Genomic DNA, 22,034 nt, shown 5'->3' on the forward strand with positions numbered 1-22,034 from the left:
GTGCATGTTCAGACATTGAGGCATTTTGAATTTTTTGATTGAAATGCAGTTTCATATTTTACTTAGTGCATATTTTACTCAAGTTAAATGAAATGATGATACAGTTCCAGTGAAATAATAGACACTTTCCTAGAACCTCAATTTTTCTTTGGTGCTTTTATAATACCTTTTTGTTTCCTAAATTTAAACTTGTGATGTTCAACTGCTGCACATATTTAAGTTTTTAATAGATTAGAAACAATAACAAACCTGTGATCATGTACCCAGTTGCTTATTGAGTTATTCTATTTAAAAATGTTTTCAGAGAAAATAAAAGGTCAAATGAACCAGACACTGGGTTATTTGGTTTAATTTTCTGGAAAATAGGATTGCCTTTATCAGATCCCAGTGTCTCTTAGTCCTCATGCTTGGCTGACAGCATGACAGTGGTTCTGCTGTGGTAGAGATGGGCTGGAGGAAATTGCTTTGTCAGCAGAAAGGGCTGTAAACTGAGCTCAGGGAACCAGGTCACCTCATCTTGACCTGCTGATTGCTGATGGCTTATGTCAGCATCAGAAAATGTGGCGGCACAGTTTCCTTTAATGTTAATTTTGACTTAAGAGAATAACAATCGTTTGTAAAATGTGCTACCTTCCTGCTCAGGACAGGCCACGCACGGCCCTGCACAGTGAGCCACACACGTGTCGGTTCTGCTTTTGCATCCAACCTTGTCAGAGCATTGCAGCAGCCTGGAATGTGGTGTGGGCAGCTCTCCTCCCCTGGAGCAGCCTTCCCAGTTCACCTTTGAATGCTTAGATGTAGGAACATTCTCTTCCATTCAACTTTACAAGTTGAATGTAAGTTTAAGCTTTGATCTGCAGGAGTATTCTGGGTCACTTCTACCATATAATTTAAGTTTGAGACAGTAAAGAAATCACTGTTTCTTTATTTCAAATCAGTGAAGACAATTAAACATATGTAGTGACTATTCCTCTTCCATGTATTTGTTTTTCTTTTTATGAATGTGTTTGTTCAATTCAATACAGGAACAGTCTGTCTATTTTAGAATTTAAAACAAAACTGAGGTAGCATTACAGGAAAATGTAGTATTAAGGACAAAATTAGGATTAAAAACTAAGTATAAGGAGCAGAAAAATAAATGTTCTCTGGAGTTGAGAACATATTTTTAAGTATTTGAACACTGGATTTAACTTTTGAGTTCTTTAAAAGACCAGTAGGTCAAAATGAGTTATATAGATCTCATAAAAGAAATAAACACATCCACATTTGCATGAAGCAGGCTTGTTTGATTGTTTGTGTAGTATAAATCTGGCACCTGTGCCTAGGTAATCAAGCAGAATCTGTAACAGACTCACCATTGGAATGTTAGTGAGTGCCTAATATTTAAGAGTGATGTTTATTTCACTATATTAGTTCTGAATGACCACAGAGTGAAACATCTTGGATTTGGGTTTTCACTTGAGCAAATTGTGTGGAAAAGTAGAAATCTAGGCTGCTTCTGTCACTGTTTTGAGGAGAAACTTCTTTATTACAAGTGAATACAGTTCCCCAAGGCACAGTAAGTTTACTGGTGTCATTTTACAGACATGAAAACAGAAGCCTAGGTAGCAGGAGTTACTGATCTGACTGTGGGCAGCATGGGATGAGGTTTTAAGGCCTGGTACCAGGCTGCCTGAGTTCATATCCCAAGCTTGCTCTGTGACCTTTTCAAACCCGTTAATTGTGTGGAGCCACAGTTTTTCCTCCTTTCACGAGAAATACTAGGATGTCATCACTGCCAGTGGGTGTTCCGTGCGCCTCAGAATGCAGTGTTTAGTGGCCAGTCACAGGTTATCTCACGTGTGCTGTGCTGACTGCAGAGGTCACAGTTTTAAAATCTGAAATCATAGTTGTAATCCCTTACCCAAAGAAGCCTGAGAACTGTTTTAAACCTTCCCTTTTCACTAGGTAGTAGCTTTAAACCTATATTACTAAGTGATTCATTCCCCAATATTCTTTATCAGAGTCAAGGAATTTAAACAACACACTGTTATCTGTCCAGAGTTGGTGCATTGATATGTGTTGTGAAATGTTCCCTTGGAACTTGCAGGAATTACTGTGAATATAAGAGGAGTACTATATATTCCCCATGTTATAGTCTGGAAATTAAATTTTTTGAGGTTGGTAGAATCCAAATGGTAGTCCTTCTATTTTACAAAGTAAATCTGAGAAATAAGACTGTTTTCCTGTGGTCACATTTGAAAATTGAGCTAAAGGCCTGAAATCCCACTTTTCCTTTTCCTCTTCTCTTTCACTGTGTCTTGAAGACCAGATGAGTGTGTGTTATGTACTGCTTGAATAATGTTAAGCTGTGAACCATGTAAATGGTGTCATCTGTGTGTGTTTGTCCATTCTAGAATATTGCATAGATATGTTCCTCTTGAGTGGTGAAAATAATAGAATAATTTGTAAAAATGGCTTTAAAATCTTATTTTGATGAAATATCTTTCTGTCCATTAAAGTAGCCCACATTTTAACTAGATTTGTTTGTTTCTTCCTAGCTATCCATCAAAAGCTAGAAGCAGATGGAACAGAAAAGGTGGAAGGATCCATGACCCAGAAGTTGGAGAATGTCCTCAACAGTAAGTTTGCTCTGTTACCCGGGACTGTGAATGACCTTGATAGCAAACTCGAGAGCTGTTCTGAGGGGTTTCCCAGGGCAACGTCGGGAGATGTGTCTTAGCATTCACTTCTCAATAAGGACTTAGGGACCTGGAGGGCAGTGGGAAGAGGGAAATGAATCTGTTTATGGTTTACTGTAACCTGGTTATATTTCTCAAGAACTGTCATTTGCTCCCCTGAGACAGGGGCACTGAGACGGCAGCCAGGGTGAGCCCTGAGCAGACACTGAGTCTTCATGGTGGGACGTGCCAGTGCGCAGTGCAGAGCCTCGGTTTCTGTACCAGGTTCCTGTACCACAGCTGCCCATTTCCTTACACTTCGCGTTTCCCCACAAGGTTATACTCTGGAACATGTTGTAGAAGTTGTAGAACCCCACGTTTGCTGTTCCCTCCATTTTCCCTTTTGTTCCTTTTCTGAAATTCCAAGCTGCCAGCCCTAATAACTTAGAAGAAACTCATCAGGTGGATTAATTCTTGTTGTAATAGAAGTGTTTTAAATGTATATCACACATGTAGTCCATGTGTAATCTGAAGCAATGATGTCCATAAGAATCTCCTTGAATATATGATTTTTATAAAGAAGGGACAAGAAAACCCAGGCAACCTCACATAGATGTTTAGAGATTTTTAAATGCAGGATTATGATACAAAGTTAATTTTGTATTTATAGTCGGTTTAGTACCTTGAGTAGAACATTCTGGGCCCTTATGTAACCATCTCTTCATAGACCTGTGATGTCAGTAAGAAAGTATTTTGTAGTAAGAATGCTAGCTCTGGTGTAGGCTTTCCTTGGTGTTGGAATTGGAATACTTGGACATTTCATTCTAGGTTTGTGGATTAAACAGGACTTCAAACCTTTCCTTTTGTTTATTACTCCTGTGCTTATTGCTTGCCTTGGGGTTTGCTGTGCTTTTGCTACTGAGACCAAGTCACAGACTTTGTTAAAATGAATATGTTCTGAATTTTTCCCAAACAAATATTTACCAAAGCCCTTTCTGTGTCAGGGCTGCTAGATCCGTTCGAGCTTTGGAAGGGTATTTCCTCTCAAAGGGTGTTCTTTGCGTCACTGGAGTTGTCATCATGCTACAGCGTTTGAACAAAAGAATGAGATGCCTTGAGTAACTTTAAAGGTGATATAGCACAGTCACTGACATAGTTACTCCTACTGATTCCTAAAAATCACCTTGCTGTGTTTCATCTTGTGTATCTGTTGCCATGGTGCCTCAGAAGGCCTTCCTATACTGTGCTGTGCTTCTTTGGGTAGAAAGAATACTTGTCATTGGCTCAAATCCTGAGCTTTAGTCCTTGGCTCTGTGAGCATTTAATGAGCACTCATTAGTATATATCACAGGAATATAAAGATAGAGCCTGTGCCTTGTGTCTAAGTATGTGTAAGTGCTTGGAAACTATAGGCATGTAAGCAGGTTATTGAATCATGCTGTGTTAGTATCAGCATCAATACATGTTTTACTGGTGATAATCTGGGGGTATATCTGGAACTCACACAAAGAGCACCTAACTGAAATGTAAGGATTGGTGTGTCTCAGTAGTATAGCACTTGCCTCTCACAAGTCAGGCTCTGGGTTCCATCCCCAGCATAGTGCCTGTTTTCCCCTAGCCTCAACGTGGAGAATATGAAAATCATCACATGCACCCTGAAAGAGAAGTAGGATACAGCCAGATAGTTAAGCAGAGATGAACAGGTCTGCAGTGAAATAAGTGGATACAAGTGTGTGTCCTGACTGGTCACCAGTGTGAAAGGGCAGTGGTTCTAGAAAGGGGATAGGCTGAGTCAGGAGTGATAAAGATGCCTGCTGTGCCCACCAAAGTTCTCCTTAGTGTAGAATTAGTCTTGAAGATGGTGAGCCCCTAAAGGAGTGCAGTGAGGAAGCTATCTGATGGAGTGTTGAGGAGAGTAGCCTAGATGGTACCACTGTACATTCAAAAGGAGACCAGATAAAGGGCAGCAGTCATAGTGAGCTCAACAGATGAAATAGACTAGGAGCCCATGGCAGGGAAGAAATAAAGATGGCAGTATTGGATCATTGCTTGTATATGTGCAATAAAAAAGGGGAAATGGTTTGTGAGACATTTACATTTCTATCCTCAAATCAAGGAAAGGGGAGCTGGTTTAGGACACAAGGAGAGAGGAGAAGAAACAACTCTTTTCAGTTTATGTGTAACCTGAGACTGGGATTCCTGAGAGTTGATCACTGAATATCTTCCTGACTTTCACTACTTCCTTGTATTAAATAGGGCAATGAGTTTTGAATGCTTTTGGAGTAGGAAATATATCAATACAGTCTTACCTAGAACTGGACCCAGCATGCAATCAAACTGATCCACCAGGTAGGATATATACATTAGTGCAACAGTGGAGTGACTATTATAGGGTAACCAGCCTCTTTGTGATTTTCAGACTCATGCCTGAAACTTTAAACTTGGTCTGAAGCCCATGGCTGGAAAGGCCTTAAAGCCTGCTGGGAAACTTATTTTCTTGTTTTGTTAAATGTTTTTGTTGGCAAAGTGCCTTCTAAATAAAGGTATGGAATGTTACCATGAACTCATAGTACCTGTGGTTATCTGCACAGGACTTGCACAAGATGAAGCCAGTCAGAATTCCAGCATGGACTGGGGAGGGCTCATGAGGTTCCACCCTTAGCTGAGGTGATATCCCATCGACGCAGTTGATGGCTGCCTTAGGAGAGAGTCATTTTCTGTGAAGGTGTGGCCATTGGTAGGATTTTCATGCTTCAGTGGATGACCCCACACTTGTGTATATGGGCAGCACTAATTATACTCAGTGAGTTTAGTAAAAAATGTATGAAGTTGATAGGTTAAAAAAAACATATAAAATTGGGGGAACATGTATTAGGAGGATCTGGGTGGGCTAAAGGGGTGTAATGGTGAGTGTATATGATCACATTGTATACATATATGAAATTCTCAAAAAATAAATTTAAAATATTTTTAAAAGTTTTGGGCAGATGAGGTGACTTGTAGGTCAGTTGCTTTTCCTGTGAAGTGAGGAGAAGCATTGTCTGTCTTGGTGGTGTGAGCATGTGCCCAGTGGTGTGTGTGCTGCCTTTATAGTAGCATGCCCTGTGAAGCAAGCCTGTGAGCTGTCATTGTATGTCTGGTAAAGGCAGTCTAAAGATTTACTCTTAAGTTCACAGACACATCCCAAGATACAGAGTTGGGGTGATGAGACTGAGTGATGTAATCTAAGTATTATATATAAAAAGAAAATGACCAGGCTGGAGACTTAGAACTCTGAATAGGTGTTCTAAGTAAGAATCAGTAATTCTCTGTTAAGAATCAAGTCTATGAGAAACTGAGATCTACTAATTGATTGGCTCATAAATATTTAGGAAGTTTCATTCAAAAAAGAAAAAGATGAACCAGCCCTAATTTTAGCCTTTCTCAAACTTGTATTGAAACAAATTGATTCATGAGAGCTACCAGCTTCAGCTCTCTCATTCGTGGTGAGACCTGTGTGTGTGCACATGATGTGGGTCTGTAAGGCCCCAGGGTGTGGCATGGCTGTGAGTAAGCAGTGCACACGTCTCAGGCATTCTCTTCTAGCACTCAGTTACAGAGAGCAGCTAGCTAGTCATCCTGGTGCCTGTTGAAACAGAGGCACTCAAAGTAGATTTGGTCTTTGGGGGGCCCTGCCTTTGCCAAATGTCATTGTGCGTTTTTGAGGGCCTTTAAAGTCCAGCTGCTTTTACGTTTGCTTTTCTACTCTCAAACAGCTTGTCTTTCCCTGGGAACAAACTGTGTGATGGTTGGGAACTCCTGTGTTGATCCAGCCCCTGTATTCCCATGAGGCACAACACAGCGCGCGCGCGCGCACACACACCACTTGTGATCTCACATCTCAAGTTGTCAGTACAAGGAAAGGGACCAGTGTGGTCACTTTGAAATAGGAGACAGCATAATGTCTACTTTAAATAAACATGCCTGAAATTATAAGACACCGTTTGAATGACAAAACTAGATTTTCTAGGTGGCTGTAAGAGTTAGGTATGAGTGTAATGGACCATTGTGTAGTATAGCAACTTCTTCCCTTGATACACTGGGGTATGTTTTACTGTTCTGTGAGCCCAGCCACTGTAGTGGCCACTGTGGTTGGGGGCATAGTGGGTTGCCGTTAGTTAGTTTCTGGGACCCAAGTGTAACTGTGACACAGTGATACTCATTGTCCAGATCAACTGCGGGGAGGCCATTCTCTGATAAGGAGGAAGGATGTTTGAGACCCAGCACTAGGGTCTGTTTGCACCTGAGAGCAAAGGCATGGCCGTCCAACCTAGATACATTTGTTCTGCGCTCACTTGCTGGACATCCAAACTCCTATCAGTTGCCTTAGACTTGAGGGTTCTTGGTGTGAAGGTGGAGCAAGGTGTGTGTGGATTAGCATATGTGGAGGATTTCTGTCAGATGAGTGTTTGGACACCCAGCTGATGTCTTTGTCTGCATCGTTAGTCCTCATGTGACAAGGAGTCCCACTCTCCTGCACAGGGCTTTTGTCTCCTAACAGTCCTGGGAAGGAAAGATACTTAGAGAGAGCATTTTGTGACTGCTGGTGATTATATCTGCTGTGTAGATCTTGGTTTCATTACTCTCATATATTTTATCATTTACTGTCTCTCCCAGTTGTCAGAATTGTGAACTATATTTTTATTGTGAATGTAGTAAAAATCACAACAGTATCATAATTTTTTGACAGAAGTTGTCTATATAATTTTCAAACTTGTATAAATTCAAATTCTCATTTCACAAATTTGGCATAAATTGTTTTCATAGTTTATAATTTCTTCCTACAAAGTTATCACTAGAAAATGTATATATTTTAATAGTATGTTTTCCACCAGTTCTTGTTTTCATATTTTTGGAGTTAAAATTATTAGCTGGAAATTTCGTGTTACTTTAAAATGTTGAGAATAATTCAATTTTGAACTTAGGCTGTTTGCTCTGAATTCTTTCATTGCAAAGAAAAAGGAATTTGCAAGACCCAAACTTCATATATAAATAAGTAGCCGTTTAAAAAGATTCTGTCCATGTGCTTATCCAGTTACAAAGCTTAAACTCATGAAGTTTGTATTTTTAGAATGATAAGCAAATGTTTTAAGATAGTTTTTCTTGAAGAACGTTTTTAAATTCTAATCCGATTTCAAATACTCACTCAAGCCTTCATTCCGTGGCTTGGTGGCAAGAAGCAAATGTATTTCTCATCCCACAATAGCAGTTTAGTATCCACATTAAATAGCATGTGGGAAAAACAGCTCTCTGGACCAAACGAAGTTTTTATATCAGACCTTTAAAATTTCAACAGAATTTAAACATTATTTAGATAAAACAATCATGTTACAAAGACGACTTTTAACAGGATCAGGCCACCCACAGTGTGGCTATGGTGTGCAAGCCACCCAGTGAGACGAGGTGAGTTTTTCATCTTTGCTTAAAGTATAGTCACTAGACCAGATAATGTAGAGACTTTTTACAAGCAGGTCAGACAGCTGAAAGTAGTTTGTCCTCTCTCTCCTCTCTCTCTCTCTCTCTCTCTCTCTCTCTCTCTCTCTCTCTCTCTCTCTCTCTCTCCCTCCCTCTCTCCCCCTCTTTCTGCCCCCCTCTTCATCGTAGCTAATTAAAAATAGTTCACATGTTGCAAAATTTAAACTATTTTTGTTTATAGCATATTTTGCCCTAGAAAAACAGCATTCATTAAAGTGATACATATAATTTGTACTTTTTAAAAGAAAGAATCCTATGAAATGTCCTGTTTGTACCCAATTTTATAAGATTCAGCTGATTTAAGAAACAGTAATGATGCTGTGTTAAGGTTTTGTCATTCGGGTTTATGTAATTCTCTGTGCCTGCAACATAGAGGGATAATTCTGTCAAGAAGCAAGGTTAGCTGTAATGACTTTTTTGAAAATTTTTTCTGAACACTGTTTCCTGTATCTGGTTTATTACCTGATAGTTTGATACATAATTAATAGAACTTAACTGTGTGTGTGTGTGTGTGTGTGTGTGTGTGTGTGTGTTCCTCATTGTTCAAAATAATGAAATAACCCAAGCCCCCACAATTGTTTCAAAATTTAGAAGAGTAAAATAAATATAGATTCACATTGGAGAAAATTACTTGGGCTTAGTAAATGTTGTTGCTTTTAATTAGATAGCATTCTTAACATATGAAAGGACTTAAAAAACAAACTTTATTTTAGCCAACTATGAACGATCTCTATATAGGTAGTTTTTTAAAAAGTCTACTGAATTCCAGTGTAAAGATACAGTAGCAATTGAACATTTGTATTTAGTGTTCAAATTCCGGTCACTGTCACTTGTATGCCTTTTTCTCTTTTGAAAACAGGAGCAAGTAATACTGCTGACACATTATTTCAAGAAGTGTTAGGTCGAAAAGACAAGGCCGATTCCACTAGGAATGCACTCAATGTGCTTCAGCGGTTCAAATTTCTCTTCAACCTTCCTCTCAATATTAAACGGAATATTCAAAAGGTAGAGTCTATGTGTATGTACAGTTATAGATGCTGCCAATGTTAAGGATGCATTAAGATGTTTTATATTAACCAGTGTGCTTACTGTTCTTTTCTGATGATCTCACAGTGTGTTTCTTCTTTTCAAGGGTGATTATGATGTGGTTATTAATGATTATGAAAAAGCCAAATCACTCTTTGGGAAAACAGAGGTGCAAGTTTTCAAGAAATGTAAGAATTATTTGCTACTTCTATGTGGAGTGTATATTCTACAAAGAGTGCTACTTGCATCTTAGACCTTGTTTATGTGGTGCTTTCTTTAAAATGTGAAACAGTTAGTTCAACATTACCTCCCACATTTTCTTCCTGCCGTGTAGTGGGAATGAGCATTTACGGTGGGTGGGGTCAGTCTCAGATACTCTTTGCTGTTTATTAACCACAGTGCTATTGAAAGCTTTCATACTAGAAAGAAGCAGCGACAAGCCTTTTACAGATGTGGAAACATGCAGTTCAGTCTTCCCTCTTCAAGCTAAAACAGTGCGTTTGTGAGTTCTAATCTTACTCTAAAACAAACTCAATACTTTAAAAAATTACTCCGAATACCAGGTTTACAGGAAAAAAAAAAACTTAAATATCTTATGGTTAAAAACTTACTAACTAGGAGAAATACCATAGGTCTTATTAAATTAAAAAAATGAAACCCAGAAGGTCTCAAAAAGCAGAATTTATTTCTTTACTGTGGTGAAATTTACATGCAGTGAAATGCACAGACCTTACATGTTACAGGTCACTGAATTCTGATGGATGCTTATGCCCTCCCATACACTTGGGACGGTATGTTATGACCCCTCCACAAAGGTCCCTTGTGTCTCTTTCTCAGTCAAAAAGCAACCAGTATTCTGCTTTCTAAATTTGATTTTAAGTTCAGTTCTGTAAATCTTGCATCTTTTAAAAATAGATTATGCTGAAGTAGAAGCAGGAATTGAAGATCTAAGAGAATTACTTCTAAAGAAATTGCTCGAGACTCCATCAACTTTACATGACCAAAAGCGTTATATAAGGTAAAACTTTTGCAAGAATTGTGACATATTGAGTATATTGATGGGATATATTGTGAAGCCTGAAAGGTTATCCGGGGCAGTCAGGAGACTGGTGAGATGGTGAGAGGAAAGACAATAGAAATGTGGAGGTATCTGCTGTAGAACATGGATATTCCTTCAATATGAATAAATTGGGAGCAGTTATGGGGAGCTCCCTCTCTGAAGGAAAGATGACCTGCCAGCTATGTCAGTGGAAAAGCAGTCTCATTGCTCAATCACCTGTTCCTCCTGCTGAGTAATGGTGACCATCTGACTCCCAGGTGGACTGGGTGCTGTACCCTGCAAATGCCATGCTGCATAAGGTGGGTGCTCCACTGTGGTTTAGTGCACAGTACTGCTAGGTGGGAAATTATAGATCAGGAATGTGCCATGCTTGACGGTAGCAAAGGATATGGAAGGTTTTCCTTTGAATGTATGTCAGTTTTTAAGCCTGTAGTGATCATTGAGAAAAGTAGTTGTGGGAATATTCAGTTGGGAATACTGTAAAAATAACGAGCACAATTAGAAGAGATGGACCTCCCAGGGTGATAGAGCAGCTGAGGAGTCAGAGCTTGTTTGTAGGAGTGGGCCTTTCATTCTGGGCAGCTCACATGAGTCCTGCACTTGAGTTTATTCATCTGCAAAGCGAACACCACAGGCAGCAGAGCTGAGTCTCAGGGTTGGTGAGAAGTTGATTTATTTAAGGAGTTATCTCAAACCTGGCACGTTAGGAGCAGGCAGTAAGTTTTATCTGTACATAGCTTATACCTGCACTTGGAGATGAAACATAAACCATAAGATTTTTGTATCCGAGATTTAAAAATGCTGACCTATTTTCTGCGGGCTATCTTAAGTGTGGTGTGTTTTCAGAATAAGCCATTATTTTCCAAGTTCAATGATTTCTTTAATTAATAAAATTTATTAAAAATTCAGTAGCTTGAAAATGAAATATAATATATACATATATGTGTGTGTTTGCCTGTGGTCATTGAAAATACTGTCTGTAGGCCTGGGAAGATGGCCTGGCCTGAACACTGTCGGGAGGGACTAAGGACTGCATTTAAGATGGGAATGGTGAGAGCAGATGTAGGACAGAGGATTTAGCAGTGGAGCCAGAGAGCACTGTAATTGATTGCTGCTGCTGGGAAATGCAGGCCCTGTGCCCACACTGGGCTGGCTACTAACTGTGTTTCCTTTCTGGCCAAAGGGCCCGAGTAGGCTGAGGAACCCGAGCTTGTCCAGCAGACACACCAGGACACCTGCTTTTCTGGTGCCAGATCCCCCCCTTGCCTTTCTTCGGCTGCCTTTCTGAGGAAATATATACACGAGGAACTTTCCTGACTTGCAGAATTGCAGATTTAAAGTGGGAATAAAACTGGCGTGAGTTAGCCAAGTGTCTGAGGGAAGCTTCGTTGTGCCTTGGAAGGTTAGCTCCCTTGTCACATGTGAGCAAGCTAAATTTGCTTACAGCAGTACGCTAAACTCCTGGGTACAACACTGAGAAGGCACTGAGAAACCTGATGATTAATTTTAAAATTTACGTTTCTAGCCATTAATGAACAGGAAAATAAGATCAGAGTCAGGTCAAGTCTGTTTGACTTTTATGTCTATGGTGATAGGTCCCGTGAGCACCAAGTAAAGCCAGACAGCCTGGGCACAGCTGGGCGTGTCGGAGGGTCTCTGCCATGCACACTGCTGTACTGCCTAGCTCTCCCCAGGCATAACTGAAGGCACCCTCTTCTCTGTAGCTTAGTAAGAAGCAGAGCTCACCTCTCTTCTCTCTGTGGCAGTGTGGCCCTACTCCCTCAGCAGAGAGGGTGGCTGAAAATGCTTTTGGGTCTCCTTTGTTTTGTTTTCCTGAGGATTAAGCCCATTCTCATTGAAAATGTTCCCCCTTAAATTCTAAAACTATTAATCTGTGCTCATCAGAATTAAGATTCTTTCCCTCCCTATCCTTCTAGAAAGCCTTTTCCAAAAATGTCCTCTTATATGTCATTTAAAAAGAAAAAGCAATAGCCTGCACCATCTAAGCAAAGATCTTTGTAATGAAACTGCCAGTTTTAAGCTTGGTGTTAAAAAGAAACTTACTGAAGTCAAGAACAAAACATCACACTTTCTAACTGAAACATTCTCTAGAATTTCTGAGACAATAACTTCATTTTTCTTCATAAAATGTTTTTTCATGTAAGATTAGAGGATTATTAAGAATTTCAGGGCCGTCGTGTCTATGTTAAAGAGATGTACAGTTTTAAGTTACAAAGCCAGTTTGCTGGCTGCTGCTCGAGGGCCGAGTGCTGCCCTCCTCAGTCTCAGCCAGTGACAGCGAAGGAAGCAGCTCTGTCGGAGAACATTGCTGTACTTCGTAGTGGACAGCGATCTGGAGGGTGAGTGACAGTCCAGGTGCTGCTCTGCAGTACCCAGATGCAACGCAGCCATGGAGGGAGATTGGTGCAAGTTACTCTCAGCAGCAAAGGACAGAACGTGTTTCTCAGGGAAGGAAAGACACAGGCTACTGTTTACTGCATTTATATCCCAGACAATAAAAGAGAAAGCTCTGTGGGAGAGGAAAAATCAGATTGGATTTGGGGAGCTTGTTTGGATTGAATTCCTCATACTAAGGTAAATGTAATTTGCTGGAATGTGGTTTCCTTCTGAGGAGTGTGTTCTCACAAATGAAGAAGGCTCCTAGGTGCCTTCTTTATATGAGTAAATTCTTCCTTTAAGTTGGCGTCCTCCTTCTCAGCATATAGACATAGCTGTTTGCAGCCCCTGGACAGTTGCAGGGAGAGCAGGCAGCCATTGTAGTGCTTTGCAGGCAGAGTTGCTGCTCTTGGGGAGTCAGGCCTCTGAGCCATTAGCTCCTGAGGGTCAGGGTTGGTGTGGGGCATTTCTAAATGCATGCCAGGTTTCTGCTCAACATCTTGTTTGTTGTGAACTTATTACAAAATGGATATGTTTCTCCTCTAATTAGCTGCTAATTGCATCATGTCTGAGTAATGAGTGCCCACTACTAAAGAAATGTGGGTATGCCCCCAGTGATTAGGACTCAGCTAAGGTCACAGCTTGTAACCATCAATGAATGTTTATCATGGACCACAATTTTTTAACCTCAAGACAAAAGAAGCTAAGGGTTAAAAATTATTTTAGGGTAGTAAGTTCATTTGAACTTGCTTCTGGAGTTGGTACATGTGTGTATTATGTAAAGGCTAGGGCCAAACAAATCATGTTTGAAAGAAAAATTTCAGTTGAAGTATATTTAAATTTTCTACATGGATGTGGGTATTTCTTGCACAAAGAAAACTTTAAATATTTTAAGAACCTTTGAAAGTTAAGAAAGTGTCCATCTGCACTACATTTTATAGAGAAATAGTTTTTCAGTTGTGAATTAGTTTACACCCTGGAGGTAAGTGCATGTTGTCAAAGAGAGCTCAAATTTCAGTGACCTCTAACTTAAGTCATTGAAGAACAGTGTCACATTGCCATCCAGTGGCCATATTTCATACTAGAGAGGGGGAAATTTTTTCACTCAGTGCCCTCTGCTGGCTCCCAGCTAGGTTAAATGAAATGACTCTCAAGTGATAGAAACACTTGAGAGAAGTAATTCAAATATAAAGTTAGTTTTTCCCTCTTCCTCAAACAGAAAACAAAAACAAAAAACCCACCCCACCCCAGGTTTAGATTGAACCGCTTTGGATTGCGGGGTCATGGTTAATGGTCACTATGATGTGGTGTTTACCACTTCTGAGTTTGCAGGAGTGGAGGAGAGTGGAAGGGACGTCCAGTGGATCTGGTATGACTGATAAATGGAAGTATAATTGCTTCTGACCACTAGTGGTCAGCTGGTTTCTTCCTCCCCCACTCTCTCCATCTGTCTCTCCCTCCTCCCTTCTTCACCCTCTACCTACACCTTTTGTTTTTCTTTAAATAAGAAAGCGAAAGTAAGTTTAAATATAAAGGAGTGTTCTCACCAAATCCTTACAAGTTTTGGCCTTTGTCAAGTTGTTTTTGTCTTTCTTGTTGACTCCCAGGCAAAGAGATCATTTAAAAACCTACAGCTGGGTCTGCTGAGATTGCTCAGTTGTTGAGAGCACTGGCTAGTCTTCTAGAGGACCTGGGTTTAATTTCCAGTAACCTCATGGAAGTTCACAACTGCCTATAACTGCAGTTCCAGGGAACCCAGGGCCATCTTCGGACCTCCATAGGCACCAGTAACTCACATGGTATACATACATAATGTAGGCAAAACATGATACACATGAAATTAAAAAAAGAAAAACTTTACAACTTTATCATTTTCTATCGAATGAAAACAGTTTAATATATTTCATTATGAACAAAGTATTGAAGACAAATATTGGCAAGTGTTTTAATAGTTTGTTAGGTTTTTATCTTTTCTTTCAAAAATGGTAGTGATGTTACAACACCAACCTTTGCTTTTGCTGTCATAACAGGAGGGACCTTGCGCTTTGCTTTTTCAGGTATCTCTCTGACCTCCATGCCCCTGGGGACCCTGCTTGGCAGTGTATCGGAGCGCAGCACAAATGGACCCTCAAACTCATGCAAGACTGCAAAGAGGGCCACATGAAGAGCCTAAAAGGCAAGGGATTCTCTTCCCACGTACTTGCTTGTTAATGCTTAGTAGTTAATGGAATGGTGACCAGCTTTTCTGGAGATTGGTAGCTGTCTTTGTTGTTGTTGGCCCACCACCCCACGTTCAGCACTACACCAAAAAGTGGATGCCAAAAGTAGGGGAGAGCACTCTTAATAAGTCTGTAGTTTTGGTTGTCTAGCGATATTGACAAAACTTTATTTTATTTTATGGGAGAGTTAAATTTTACAAGGGGTGGACATGATGCTGTAAAACTGTATTCGTCCTTGATAAGTTCCCCTCTTCATCAGACATATCTGGAGTCACTTGTGGATCAGGTGGATACCTAGTGCTAGGTAGATAGTGGTGAATGAAAGAGAAGCAGGCCTTGCCTCCTGGAGTCACCGCAGAGGAAGGGTAAAGTACTAAACATGCAGCTAGGCATTAAAATGCTGAGACAAGTGGTAACAAGAAAAACAACAAAGATTTTGAAGGAAGGTAACTGAGGAGATTATTTCAGGAAGTTGGTTTGTGAAGATAGCTTACAGAGAGAGGCTCTATATTAGCTAAGAATTGGAAGTAGCTTCCCAGAAACCTCTAGCTTGATAAAGGAACCACTGCCCAGGACTCTGAGGTAAGTTTAAAGAAAGAAATTAAAGCTGTGTTTGTGTGCAGGCTTGTTGATGTTTCTTTGTTTAATTCTGTCATTCAACAAATACATGTTGCTGGCTGTGCTTCGGATACTGTTAGTTATCAGTATAGCCACAAGGATCTGCTGAAGGAGACAGAGGTAATTGGCTAGGTGGAATGCTGTAGAATCTGTCATTTCCTAAGACAAGAGAAATTCTGAGTGGCATGGCAGCTTATAAGAGCAAGGCTTTGAGGGTCAGTGAAGGAAGGAAGAAGAAAGGTCTGAGTTGGATGAAAAACTATTCTAGGAAGAACATAAGGGAGCAGAGACAGCCTTGCATTCTCTGTGGCTGGAACTGAGCCCTGCTAAAAGCTACAAGAGTTCAGGCTACAGTTAAGAAGATCAAGTAATACACTTTATTAGCTGCCTGGAGGAGTGTGGGGATTGTCCAGAGAGCAGCGAGGGGGGCATGGAATGACCACAAGCAGGGAAACACCCGATCTTTGGCTTCCAAGTGAAGAATGGACAAGAAGGAGTAATTCTGTAACAAGGTTGAGGAGATTGGCAGACAGGTGCCAGCAGCTGACCTAGCATAGGGTGAGGAATGTGAACTATGAGGCTGGGGTCAGGGCTCTTGGGGAACTAGAATGGATATGACTAGGGCTGGAAGTAGGAACAGGAGGAAGAGATGGAGGAATGGTGCCTCCTAGAAGTCTCCATCTGCCTGAAATAGTTATTAGCATGGTGGTGCTGTTGAGAACTAGGGAACTTAGTGCTTCCCCCAGCTTGAATTTGACAGGTGAGTTTGGATAGTCTGTCATGAAGAAGATAGATCTATCCAAGAGGTAGTTGGGATTAAAGATTCAGAGGCTTGGAAATAGTTTGTACCCAGATGTTCCCTTGAAATTCATGCATTTATTCATGATGATGGAAAAAGAAAGAAAACCAAGGACAAAATCCTCAGTAAATGGCTGGGAGAAGAAGAGAAGCCTGGAACGGCCACAGTGAAGAGGTAGCCATGGGGACAGCATGACAGCAGAGTTTGAAAAAACAAGGATACGGAGGAACAAAGAGCTTCCAATGGCTTGGACACTGAGTCGCTTGCTGCTGGTGTCCTTAGGAAGTGTAGCTTCTGTGCCTTAGATAACTAGAAAGGGAATAGTAATGGCAACCAGGTCCCAGGAATATGAGGGAACAAACAACACAAGGCCAGCATTGTGACATCATGGAGAGGTGGCCTTCATTTCTAATATATTTGCCATTAATGTGCTGCCATGGGTTTATGTAACTTTCAGTTCCAATTCTGTTTCTATGTTTTATACTTTGGAAACCCCATGTATTTTGAACTGATATCACAACTTCAGTTGTCATTACTTGTTTTATATTTGTTGCAAGAGGAGATGAAAGCATATGATATGGACAGTTTTTAGAAATCTTAACAGTGCAGTCAGCCAGTCATCTTTTAGTTTACTGTATTCTGTTGACTGACCATCAGAATCCCAGAGTGATTTTAACATTTGTCATTTACTAGTACTCATGGGCATGTCCAGCCTTTTGGCATTCTGACAGAAAATTGTGGTCTACAAAGTTCAAGTTCTCAACTTTGAGAGTTAAAAAAGCAAAACAAACAAATCTATCCAACACGCAGGTGAACAAAACAACAAAAAAATCCAGTCTTATGTAAATGTATGGTTATGTGATAGCTACATTCATGGCTATCATGTGGCTCAGGCAACCCACACATTAAGAGATTGGATGTGCCTGCTAATTTTCTGACTGCAAAGCACAGTGTACAGGTTACATGCAGCCAGGCTGCATCATCAGTGTTCTGGATGTCCTGCTAGAGGCACAACACAGTAGTGAGCAGACCTGCTGGAGCTTTGGGTCTGTGGAACATGTAATATTTTCAAATGCTGTAAGTACATGTTTGATGGTAATTTTGAAAAGATTGGTAAGTGCAGAGAGCCTTTCATGAAATCCTATTGCAGGAGTACCTAGGCTGGAGGCAGGAGGACAAGAAAGGGTTCTGGAGCCATGATCATGGTGTTCAACACTGTCACTGTGTGCTGGCGGCACCAAGTGTGTTCTGACAGTGGATTTTCTTACCTAGCCTTCTTAGAAACAGTCTGAAGAGAGAATTTAGTAGGAATGTATATGAATCTCTGGGATATTTCTGTAGCCTTGTTTGAAAACAACATCTCTGAAAGTCTCATGCCACCTCTGCCTGAGAGAGCTGATCACCAATATTTTGTCGCTGAAAGATCTGAATCTTGTTTTTCCTCCATGCTAGGGGTGGAAGCGCTCTGTCTCCTAACTGCATGCCTAGCCCCTTTCCTATTGTCTTAATGTTATGTATTGCTATATACATTTGTATTTATGTACTGAAAACCAGCATTTCAGAGAAAAAGTGAAAAAGCTTGCATGTAATCAGATCCCTCTAGCTTTTTTCCTGAAAATGTGTGTAGAACTTCCTCATTAATTGAGAGAATGTTAGTTACAAGCTTTACCTAGTTCATTTCATAATTGTTTTTCTTAATTGAAAGTAAAAGATGGTGCCTTACAGCTCTTTGAACCTACTCTGCAGACTTCATGGCATTACCATGTAATTTCCTAAACTCAGTAGGCAAATTTAAGTGAAAACTATTGTTGAAATTAATTTTTCCTTTAGTGTTTTGAATATGCTTAAATATACCTTTGTTGCCAGTAAATACTAACGTGAATTATTTAAATAGTTTTTAAGCAATAGTTTTTATTCTCTGAAATTTCCTAACATTTATATAATGTATATTGACCATATCCATCCAACGTTATCTTCCAACAATTTCCCCTAGTGCCCCAACCCATATCCCTCTCAACTTCATGACTTCTTTTTATTGTTCTTTGTTATTGATAACCCCAAGTCCAAATAGTGCTGACTGTAAATAATTTTAACATACAACATTTAATTAAAAGATTGATGTGATCTTTTGAAGAAGCAGTTTTTATTCATTTTAGAAAATCACATGCATGCGCTTGCACACACACAGTGCTGGGAACTAAATTCAGGACCTTACATATACTCCTAGCCACCAAGCATATTTGAAAGCAAGATACACACACACACACACACACACACACACACACTGACCCCCCCCATATGTGTATATGTGCATGAATATATATATTCACATACATACACAGACACACGCATACACATGCACTGACCCCCCCCATATGTATATGTGTATACACACACATACACACACAAAAAAAAATTTCTCACATACCTACCTTAGTTTAATTAGTTGTTAACATATAGCTGATCCTTCACCTGCTACTTCCCTCTTACTCATTCTGTATTAGTTGAAGTAGGTCACATAATTATCTATAAATTTTTCAGAGGTAAGGGATATTTAAAATTTTTAAATTAAAATACCAATATCAGTGCTTGAAATATCAGTAATTTATTTCTCTTTGGGGGTTCCTTGTTTGTTTATTTGTTTTCTTTTGAGACAGGATCTTTTTATGTAGCCCAGACTGGCCTAGAACTTGCAGTAATCCTCTGGTCTTAGCCTTCTGAGTCTTGGAATTCCAGTTGTGTGCCACCATTCCTGATGCTTATGACTTATTAATGACAAGTATCTGTTAATTTTCAAGTAGTTTCATTTTCTCCAGTATCCTTTCTACATTTTTATGCCTTCCCTTTTTACACTTGATCTTAGCTAAAAGCCAAGAAGCAAGGGTACCATCCCCTGTACACAGTGTAGTTTGTTTCCTGGCATAGAAGAACCATCACTGGGAGAATACATTGGCTTTGATCCTTTGCACATGGATGTTTTCATGTTAGCATTTTATGTGTATGTGCCATTGAATATGTTGCCCCTTTAGCACACTTACAGTTTGACAGGCAGTATAATGATGGTGGATGTCTTAAGTTTAGAGGGAATAAACAGTTGTTTTTTCATGTAATCCATATTTGTTGATGAACTCCTTTAACAGATACTTAGACTTTTCTTAAGTAATGTGCTGTAATGTAAGGCAAAGTGGAAGAAGGTCCACTAAGTATGTGGGTCCTCCATCAGTCATACTTTCCTAATGGTGATGTGGTGGATTTGGAGGAAACTGTAGCAGTGGCTGACAGCAGATCCATTTCCTTTGTGAGGAGGTGTCACACGAGCCCATGACAGACATACCTTCTCCGTACACTGAAGATGGGAAGAAGGAGCGCATGTCCAGATAATGTCTTTGTTGCTTGCCCTTGCCAGGCCTGTGAATCACAACACATCACTCCTCATCTCCCTGGTCTGCACTGTTGCAGCAAGTATTCCAACACACTGGATTTCTCTGGTGGGAAGGCAAGCTGGCCATGGGCTATGTAGGAAGACCTGTGCTGAAACTTCCCAAGCTAGATGAGCCGCTTCAACTTGCTGTGGGTTTGGGTGTTCATTTTCTGTCCTAGGTGGATTGGATTAAGGAAAGGTTGTACAGTACTATTTAGTAATCTCGGAAGTGGTTTTCTTTGTATAAGTAATTGCTCTGAGTTGACACTCTGGAGAAGATGAAGGTGATGCTAGAACGGGCCCGGAAGTAGTAGTTGGATCTGAGCAGGATGCCTCTTCCTTTCCCTCTTGTGCTGTAGGACTCAGGGGTGGCAGGGGTGGAAATAGGCAGTGCCATCAGCGTACCTGATAGCACTTGTGGCTTGATTGATCTGTCAGAGACAGAGTACCTGATTGCCTGGCAGATGTGAGCTTGGTGGTATTGATTGTAGCTCTCTGTTGAAGGCTCCTGCATGTGGGAAGGTGATTAGTATTCCAGCTGTCAGATACTGCCAGATACTGTAATACAATGCCTGTATTTCATCTAGAACTCTGTTGTCAGAGTGCCATGGTTTTCAAAGGTATCTTCAGCAACATCATTTCAGAATGAAAGGGCGTCTTTTCAATCGAAAAACAAGGGTCTTCAGGCTTCCTATTATTGTCACTGCACTTAGACTCTAACTCTGGAGAAGAGAAATGGATCCAGTTATTTAAACCCAGACAAAACAGTGGCTAAGAACTGAGACATTTTGTGAAATAAAACCCAGTTTTAATGGATAGACTGAATATTAAAAGCAGGGAAAGAATTCTTGGCATCTTTTTGACAGTGACCTGTATTGAGGACTGGGGTAGGCCCTCCTGAGGACTTCAGTTGTTACTGTATCAGTAACAACATGAGTGTTACAGTTGCCCTGGCAGATGTTGCTTATTAAAGGAAGACAAGGACACAGAGCCAGTGGGAGGGCTTAAGGACTTCCTCACCTAGCTGGCACCCCAGATCCCCTCCTCCCCTCTCCCCTTCTCTTTCCCCCTCACCCACCCTGGTCCTGGCCCTGAAGCCCAAGTGTGATCTTTGGACTTTTCTCTATTGAGGAAAAGTGTCAGGGGATAAACCAATGTTTTATGTTGGAGAAACTTCAGTATTTTTACTTTTCTCAAAATTTAGTGATTTGTTTACATTATAAAACCCTATTTTGAAAGTTTAAATGCAGATGGGGGTTTGAGTACTGTGTTTTCCAGCCTGAACTGAGTGACCATCCTGCTTCCGGTGCCCTGAGTGTAAAGTACCCAGTGCTCTGAACTATTGCACATGTTAAACTTTTTGCACTGCATAAGGATTGGTCTCTAGGAATTCCTATGAAATAGGTCCAAAATTAGAGTATGTCTTAAGGTTTCCTGGCAGGAAAAGCCTTTGGTTAACCCCCTGCTGGAATTCTCAAACGGACTTTGAAAGGTGGTCTTCAAAGGTGTCTTTTTCTTTGTTCCTAAAGTGGCTGATTTTAACTCTTCAGAGCAGCTGGCTGTCTGGTAAACTGGGGGAAAGGCCATGAGCTTGCTCTGGCATCTTGGAATCTGTGCTCTGATTAGGACTTCCAGAAGGACTTCCTAGAATTAGGGCTCAGTGAGGGACATTTAAAAGAGGAGCCAGAGCTTATGTAAGCAACGAGTTCTTAAAAATAGACACACAACAGAAGGAAGGAACATTCAGACAGGGCTAAGGTTCTTTGAAGACTTGGAGGCGCATGTCACACCTGAGTAGCCTTTTCTTAGTATTCACAGTGGCATGTGGGCTGTAGGCAGTGTGCTCAGAAGTGCCTAAGACTCGAGTGCTCAAGGCCCAGGGGTTGATGCCCAGCACTGTAAACCAAGCAGCCAACAAAATAAGATTTTTAATGATTTTAAACACGTAGCAGATTGTTAAATACTCGCTGAAAAACTAAAAATACTTGTTTCTCCAAGGACCTTAAGATATAAAAGGTTCCATTTTCAGTTGAAGCTGATTGTATTTATACAGTATAACTTAACTATGCTTTTATTGATATTTATTTATCTAAAATATAACCTTATATACACATTTTATATATTAACCTTTTAAATCGTGGAGCTAGTAATAAAATTCTGATATTGTCCTAATGGAAGAATAGGTTGGTTTCCTTGTATTAGATTAAATCACAGTCCCCATTAGGAAATTGTTAGCTTCATTGAATTTTCTTTAGAATTATAAAAAAATATTTCCTTACTTGAGGCAGTAGATATATGTTGTACACATATTAAATATTTT

At 40.2% G+C, this 22,034-nt stretch overlaps 1 protein-coding gene across 4 annotated transcripts in view; it reads left to right on the forward strand.

Moving 5' to 3' along the window:
- Exoc2 (exocyst complex component 2) overlaps positions 1-22,034 on the forward strand; it is a 177,499-nt gene that overhangs the window by 66,416 nt on the left and 89,049 nt on the right. For all 4 annotated transcript variants that reach the window (XM_028881075.1, XM_037205846.1, XM_028881104.1 and 1 more), the window contains 5 exons: positions 2,541-2,621; positions 9,034-9,179; positions 9,307-9,388; positions 10,116-10,218; positions 14,715-14,833. In XM_028881075.1, the coding sequence (XP_028736908.1) occupies positions 2,541-2,621; positions 9,034-9,179; positions 9,307-9,388; positions 10,116-10,218; positions 14,715-14,833 (531 nt within the window). The remainder of the gene's footprint in view (positions 1-2,540; positions 2,622-9,033; positions 9,180-9,306; positions 9,389-10,115; positions 10,219-14,714; positions 14,834-22,034) is intronic.

This window comes from Peromyscus leucopus, chromosome 5 (genome assembly GCF_004664715.2).
Source record: "Peromyscus leucopus breed LL Stock chromosome 5, UCI_PerLeu_2.1, whole genome shotgun sequence".
Taxonomy (NCBI): Eukaryota; Metazoa; Chordata; class Mammalia; order Rodentia; family Cricetidae; genus Peromyscus; species Peromyscus leucopus.